Source organism: Haplochromis burtoni, unplaced genomic scaffold, assembly GCF_018398535.1.
Source record: "Haplochromis burtoni strain Fernald_Lab_line unplaced genomic scaffold, NCSU_Asbu1 Contig_243, whole genome shotgun sequence".
NCBI classification, from domain to species: Eukaryota; Metazoa; Chordata; class Actinopteri; order Cichliformes; family Cichlidae; genus Haplochromis; species Haplochromis burtoni.
In genome coordinates this window covers 380,053-387,852 of record NW_024582604.1, presented here as the reverse complement: position 1 = coordinate 387,852, position 7,800 = coordinate 380,053, and the positions used below count along the sequence as shown (strand labels likewise).

The window sequence follows — 7,800 nt, the reverse complement described above, 5'->3', positions numbered from 1 at the left end:
TAATGTCATTCGTGCGTCTTAAAGGTATTCTTTAAAGCTGGTCTTCTTGGCCAACTTGAAGAGATGAGAGATGACCGTTTATCCCTCATAATCACGGGAATCCAGGCTCGATCAAGAGGTCTGCTCGCAAGAGTGGAATTCCAGAAGATTGTTGAAAGGAGGTCAGACAGACTTAAATATAAATAAGCTGAAAGGAGCAAAAAAACTGTTATTGATCATAATGAGTTTGGTTGTACTAATGGTTGATCTTTGACAGGGATGCACTTCTTGTGATCCAGTGGAACATACGTGCCTTCATGGGGGTTAAGAATTGGCCCTGGATGAAGCTTTTCTTCAAGATCAAACCTCTGCTGAGATCTGCTGAGGCAGAAAAGGAGATGGCCAACATGAAGGAAGAATTCCTAAAACTCAAAGAAGCTTATGCAAAATCTGAAGCTCGAAGAAAGGAACTAGAGGAGAAAATGGTGACTCTTCTCCAAGAGAAGAATGACCTGCAGCTCCAAGTTCAGGCTGTAAGTCTAATCACAATATTCCTTATACACTCAACCATGGATATTGTATCTTATACGCTAATGAATATCATCAAATATTTAGGAGCAAGATAATCTTGCAGATGCCGAGGAAAGATGTGAGGGGCTGATCAAACACAAAATTCAGATGGAAGCAAAAGCCAAAGAGCTCTCTGAGAGGCTGGAGGATGAGGAGGAGATGAATGCAGAACTGACTGCTAAGAAGAGGAAGCTGGAGGACGAGTGCTCCGAGCTGAAGAAAGACATCGATGACTTAGAGTTAACTCTAGCTAAAGTGGAGAAAGAGAAGCATGCCACTGAGAACAAGGTATGACTCATTTGATATTTCTATTTCTGACAACAAGGGTATGAAAAAGAGTCATGTGTCTAAGCTGTGCACGGAATTTGTAATACCATCATTTACCTGCAACAGGTCAAGAACCTTGTTGAAGAGATGGCTGCTTTAGATGAGATCATTGCCAAGCTGACCAAGGAAAAGAAAGCTTTACAGGAAGCTCATCAGCAAACTCTGGATGACCTGCAGAGTGAGGAAGACAAAGTCAACACTCTGACCAAGGCCAAGGCTAAGCTGGAGCAGCAAGTGGATGATGTAAGAATTATAATGAACTTATCCACTTTAGCTTAACTTTTTGATTGGTGAACCATTTTCCTTTGTATTATGGAGACATTAGTTTGCTTCTTTCTAATAACATTCAGCTTGAGGGTTCTCTGGAACAAGAAAAGAAGATTAGGATGGATCTTGAAAGAGCAAAGCGAAAGCTGGAAGGAGACCTGAAACTGACCCAAGAGAGTCTCATGGACCTTGAGAATGACAAGCAACAACTTGAGGAGCATTTGAAAAAGTAAGCACGTTCACATCCTAATAGTTCCAAACAGATTAAGTAAAGCTATATAAGTAGTGCTATAAGTGGCCCTTCCTTCTTCCCCACAGGAAGGACTTTGAGCTCAGCCAGCTTAATAATAAAATTGAAGATGAGCAGGCCATTGCCATTCAGCTTCAAAAGAAACTGAAAGAGCTTCAGGTAATGACTTACTAATATGTGATGCTATCAAAACTAGTTTAACACTTATTAGTGAGAAAGTCTTTAACAGTGATTTTGGCTGTGATCTAGGCCCGTATTGAGGAGCTGGAGGAAGAGCTAGAAGCAGAGAGAGCTGCTCGAGCCAAGGTGGAGAAGCAGAGAGCTGACCTGGCCAGAGAGCTGGAGGAGATCAGTGAGAGGTTGGAGGAGGCTGGAGGAGCCACAGCTGCCCAGATTGAGATGAACAAGAAGAGGGAGGCCGAGTTCCAGAAACTGCGCAGAGACCTCGAAGAGGCCACTCTGCACCACGAAGCCACTACTGCCACACTCAGGAAGAAACAAGCCGACAGTGTTGCTGAGCTGGGAGAGCAGATTGACAACCTGCAGAGAGTCAAGCAGAAACTGGAGAAGGAGAAGAGTGAGCTCAGACTGGAGCTGGATGATGTGGTCTCCAATATGGAACATATTGTGAAGACAAAGGTGTGCTAAAATCACATTATTTGGTAAATTTTTTTCTCCAACATAGCCATGTTGACATAGATATAATACATGCATATTGAACATTTGTGTTGAATTTCAGACTAATCTAGAGAAAGCATGCAGGACTCTGGAAGATCAAATGAATGAGTACAAGACAAAGTTTGAAGAGGCTCAGCGCTGCATCAGTGACTTCAACATGCAGAAAGCAAAACTTCAAACAGAGAATGGTATATTTTTCCTTTACTACAACCTACATGTACTTGGTTTGTATGATAGAAAACACTATCCACGTCAATTTTGTATAAAAGTGTTTAAACCTGGAAAACTCAATTGATATTCTGAAATCAGACAAGGATTCTTGTGTTCTTTGGGTCTGAACAACAACAATCTACATTTACCATAACATTAGGTGAGCTCTCGAGGCAGCTGGAGGATAAGGATTCCTTGGTGTCTCAACTCACAAGAGGGAAAATGTCCTACACTCAGCAGATTGAGGATCTAAAGAGACAACTGGAAGAGGAGACCAAGGTGAAATAAAGTTTCAGTGCCGGCTGACAGCACCAGACAGTTATTTCCTAAAAAGTGTCACCTCTTCATATAACTTTCTTTTAACAGGCAAAGAGTGCTCTGGCCCATGCAGTGCAGTCTGCTCGCCATGACTGTGACCTGCTCAGGGAGCAGTATGAGGAGGAGCAGGAGGCTAAAGCTGAACTACAGCGTGGCATGTCCAAAGCCAACACTGAGGTGGCTCAGTGGAGGGCAAAGTATGAAACTGATGCCATCCAGAGGACCGAAGAACTAGAAGAGGCCAAGTAAGAGTCTGAAATTTAAATAGATGGTTTATTATCCTAAAGAAACTTTACCGTTCGTCTATCAGATCAGCTTTTTGTTTGTATTATGTTCCTACTAAAATGTAAGACGAACAAAAAGTTTGTCTGTTGGATGACAAAGCAGCCACTTGTAGCAGTTGAATTCACAGTTTAGTTATCCACCACACAGCTGCATTTTAATTAAACAGCTCTGAATGATGATTTCTTAAGGAAAAAGCTGGCTCAGCGTCTGCAGGAGGCTGAGGAGGCTGTTGAAGCAGTGAATGCTAAATGTTCCTCTCTGGAGAAGACCAAACACAGGCTGCAGAATGAGATTGAAGATCTCATGGTGGATGTAGAGAGGTCTAATGCTGCTGCCGCTGCTCTGGACAAGAAGCAAAGAAACTTTGACAAGGTGAAACACACTGAAGTGTTTGTGACAAAAGTATCAATATGCAAGGTGGCTTCTAAAGCCTTACACTAGAAACAATCTCAGCACCCACAGGGGTTATTTAAGCAGAATATAAACACACATGCAGCGTGTGGTAGTTTTAAAAATCCACAACAGGCTGCCCCCTTCTGAGCACAATTGTTAAGAGTGAATGTGAATGTTATAAATGCTGTCTTTCCTTCAGCACTATTTCTAATATTGGAATAAGTCCATTGGAATAATCAATCTGGCAAACACAGACTTATTGTTGGCCTTTGTTACACTGCAGGTTCTTTCTGAGTGGAAGCAGAAGTATGAGGAGTCTCAGTGCGAGCTGGAGAGCTCCCAAAAGGAAGCAAGGGCTCTGAGCACTGAGCTTTTCAAACTGAAGAACTCATATGAGGAAGCTCTGGATCATCTGGAGACCATGAAGAGAGAGAACAAGAATTTACAGGGTAGGGTCTGCTGGTGGTGTTTGTGCACAAGATCTGTAGACACAGCATTAAACTTTAAAGTCATCCTAATCGCAGTGTTTGACATCCCACAGAGGAGATTTCTGACATCACTGAGCAACTTGGTGAGAGTGGCAAAAGTATCCATGAATTGGAAAAGTTACGGAAACAACTGGAACAGGAGAAGAGTGAGATTCAGTCTGCTCTCGAGGAAGCTGAGGTACACGCTCTGAATAATTAATAAGACATTTTTAAGTAAAACTAACTGCCATTATGTGTAATTCTGCAACTTCTTGCCCACTAGGCCTCTCTTGAGCATGAAGAGGGTAAGATTCTAAGAGCCCAGCTTGAGTTCAATCAAATTAAAGCTGATATTGAACGCAAACTGGCCGAGAAGGATGAAGAGATGGAGCAGTGCAAGAGAAACCTGCAGAGGACCATCGACACCCTGCAGAGCTCTCTTGAAGCTGAGTGTCGCAGCAGGAATGAGGCTCTGCGGCTGAAGAAGAAAATGGAAGGAGACCTGAATGAGATGGAGATCCAGCTAAGCCAGGCCAACAGGCAGGCAGCCGAGGCCCAGAAACAGCTTAAGGCCGTCCATGCACATATGAAGGTAAACTAAAAAAAGTGAAAGAATTTTCAGATGTTTTACATTCAAACTGGGTATAAATTTTAATGTGAATAATGTTACCTCATCTAGGATTGCCAAATTCAGCTGGATGACTCTGTTCGGGCCAATGATGACCTTAAAGAGAACATTGCCATTGTTGAGCGACGCAACAACCTTCTTCAGGCTGAACTGGAGGAGCTGAGAGCAGCTCTGGAGCAAACGGACAGAAGCCGCAAACTTGCAGAGCAAGAGCTGCTGGATGTCAGTGAGAGAGTGCAGCTGCTGCACTCACAGGTGAGTTCTGTTTACTGCAACCATGCAGATGTATGAATACTTTTTCTAAAGTGCAGATGGACACTTTTTCTCATATTCTTGCATTGCATACCTTAATAATATACAGAACACCAGCCTGATAAACCAAAAGAAGAAGCTGGAGGCTGATACATCCCAGCTTCAAACTGAAGTGGAGGAGGCAGTGCAGGAGTGCAGGAATGCAGAGGAGAAGGCCAAGAAGGCCATCACTGATGCTGCCATGATGGCAGAGGAGCTGAAGAAGGAGCAGGACACCAGCGCTCATCTGGAGCGAATGAAGAAGAACATGGAGCAAACCATCAAAGACCTGCAGCACCGCCTGGATGAAGCTGAGCAGATCGCCATGAAGGGAGGCAAGAAGCAGGTGCAGAAGCTCGAGGCCAGGGTAAGAATCACAAGTACACAAATGTGAAAAATCACAGGTATTTTTTTTTAACTTAATTTAGTTTACTGTCTTTTAGTTGATGTGTTTTTACTAAAATTGTAATAAATGTTTATACTTAATGTAAGCAGCTTTAAAATTTGTGGTGGACCAGAGTCTTTGTAGAAAATGATTTTTGCATCTTTTCAGGTGAGGGAGCTTGAGAATGAGGTGGAGTCGGAGCAGAAGAAAAGCAGCGAGGCAGTGAAGGGAATCCGTAAATACGAGCGACGCATTAAGGAGCTCACATACCAGGTCTTTTTTTTTAAGACATTTTGAGTACATAAATAATTAATATTCATATATATTCATATACTTTAAGATAATTGACTCAGTCAGTAATTTCTCAAATCAATTATTATTATTGTGAAATCTACACAAATGAAAACCTGCTATAGTTAATTTTGGACATTGATTCAAGTTTCCTTAACGTCAGCAGCAAGTCCAGGGTGTGACTCTTATTAAAGAATTTAATATCTTTACATTTTTACCTTTACTGTGTTTCAGTTTCAGCAACAGGAAGTTAATAGCACATTTAATGTATAGTTGTGTGATATGAGTAAAGGGGTCTGTGTTCCTGTTACTTCACATAAAATATTAGACGTGCTGCTTTATCTTAGGCAAACATACATTTTCAGTCATAGGAGTCCTCTTATCCTGCCCCTTTATACACAGATTAACAAAATAATTCCCACAGAGTTTTCGGAAATATTACAAAGGTTCATTATTTTCTCTCATCTGTCTCCATGGCTTACTCAGACTGAGGAGGACCGCAAGAATATTCTGCGTCTGCAGGATCTGGTTGACAAACTCCAGCTCAAAGTCAAAGCCTACAAGAGAGCTGCAGAGGAGGCTGTGAGTTTATTCCTAACAGAGTTGTCTCTAACTTTGATTTTTCCTCTTTCTTTTAACCTAAATATTCCTTCCCATACATATACTTTAAGTTTTCGCAGTTTTAAACATAGCTGTTCGATACATACCATATCATATTTTTGCTGCAACACAAACATTTTGGCTACATCTGTGCCGACACCTTTTATTTTACGATCATGTGGCTTCAAGAAACGTCGACTCCCCCATGCCTCTTAATATTGTGGACTGTGTTGTTTTTGAATCCTGTAGGAAGAGCAGGCCAATACTCACCTGAGCAAGTTCCGTAAACTGCAGCACGAGCTGGACGAGGCTGAAGAGAGAGCTGATATTGCTGAGTCTCAGGTCAACAAGCTGCGTGCCAAGAGTCGTGACGTGGGCTCTAAGGTAAGCGGCTTCTCTAGTTTTCAACCCCTGTTATGATGTTCATGATAACTCACCGCGTCATTATCAGTTCAACACGATTAATTTCAAGTTGTTTTTATTCTGCAATTTGTAAAATGGCTCATTAAAAAAGGACACAATAAACACATTCGAAGCGATGCTTTAAAAATCCATTTATTTTGAGTTGTATGGTTTGTTTTAGTGGCATTTACATTAGAGGTTGGTTAGTGGTGCAAGTTTATTTTATTAGTATTATTATTATTTTATCATCTCACAGAAGCCTTCTTCATTTGTCTCATTCAGGTGACAGTTTTCACTAAAAATATATAGTTTTACATATTTGTTTTTTACGAAGCTAAAAAATAAAAAATATAACAGATATGAGTCATAAAAAGGGCAGAGGTTGGATGTAACAAACAGCTTTAAGCTATCTCCTGCCATCCACTAAATATATGTATAGTTCTTTTTAAAGACCTCGTGATTAATTTGTGTGTTTATATGTTTCCAGCTTTTGGACAGATACTAATTTGTCCTCTTATGCAGTGAATGAAGCTTGCTAACATATTGTCTGTGTTGCTTTACTTACCCATATTTCTACCTTCTTAAAAAACAACAACAACAAAACAAACAAAAACGTCTAAATTTCCAGTTATAGCATCATAATTCAGATTTGGAATTAGCTAACTCAGTGAGTTAAAGACACGCCTTGAGCCTTAAATGTGGACAAGCTTTTCAAGATTTTTCAGCTACATTTCTGGTCTCATGAAACATTCGTGTTGATTTTGTCCAAGCCGACATGATGCAATGACAGAATCCTGACCCACGCTCTGATGTTGTTTTTGCCAAGTGGTTGTTATTCTCTGATATCAGTGCAGCGATCAATGTTGTGATGTCATCATAGAGAGTCCTGCTGATTTATGTTATTTGCTTATTTTACTAATTTATTCTCAAGCCTTGCCTTATTGGTTAGATTTTGCAGTGTGATTTAATAACACTGTATTCTCTGCAAATGAAAATGGTCATTCTTGAAAAAAAAATCAATAATATTAATCTTGTAGATTAGAATAGTTGAATAAAATATCAGTTTAAATGTCAAAACAATAAATTCTTCTTGAGGTAGACACTGATATGGTGAATTGAGTACTATTATATATAATGTATAATATTATATAACAAAGAATAACAGAATAAGGAAGGTTAAGATCTATTTGACGGGTGGAGGATTTTACAAATTTCCCAAAAGTGCCCCAAATATCCCAAACTCAAGCACATCGGCAGACAAAGCAATACTTAATCTTCATCAGTGTCATAACTGAATTTTAAGCCCAGCTCTCACTGTTGTTGCTACTTGCAGTATTTTCAGTGAATTTGTTGAATGTAAGATCATTGCTGGTATTTAGAATTTAAACATGAAAATAAAATAAATGGGCAGCACGGTGGCACGGTGGTTAGCACTGTTGCCGCACAGCAAGAAGGTCCT

General features: G+C 40.4%; 1 protein-coding gene across 1 annotated transcript in view; it reads left to right on the top strand.

Moving 5' to 3' along the window:
• The window catches only part of LOC102297239 (myosin-6), a 15,854-nt gene that overhangs the window by 7,119 nt on the left and 935 nt on the right, over positions 1-7,800 (top strand). Inside the window, exons 18-36 of the mRNA XM_042227095.1 lie at positions 13-161; positions 257-512; positions 595-837; positions 943-1,119; positions 1,227-1,372; positions 1,462-1,552; positions 1,643-2,032; positions 2,133-2,259; positions 2,442-2,560; positions 2,648-2,844; positions 3,073-3,256; positions 3,561-3,726; positions 3,819-3,943; positions 4,028-4,336; positions 4,424-4,627; positions 4,734-5,030; positions 5,217-5,321; positions 5,826-5,921; positions 6,189-6,323. Of these exons, the coding sequence (XP_042083029.1) occupies positions 13-161; positions 257-512; positions 595-837; positions 943-1,119; positions 1,227-1,372; positions 1,462-1,552; positions 1,643-2,032; positions 2,133-2,259; positions 2,442-2,560; positions 2,648-2,844; positions 3,073-3,256; positions 3,561-3,726; positions 3,819-3,943; positions 4,028-4,336; positions 4,424-4,627; positions 4,734-5,030; positions 5,217-5,321; positions 5,826-5,921; positions 6,189-6,323 (3,516 nt within the window). The remainder of the gene's footprint in view (positions 1-12; positions 162-256; positions 513-594; positions 838-942; positions 1,120-1,226; positions 1,373-1,461; positions 1,553-1,642; positions 2,033-2,132; positions 2,260-2,441; positions 2,561-2,647; positions 2,845-3,072; positions 3,257-3,560; positions 3,727-3,818; positions 3,944-4,027; positions 4,337-4,423; positions 4,628-4,733; positions 5,031-5,216; positions 5,322-5,825; positions 5,922-6,188; positions 6,324-7,800) is intronic.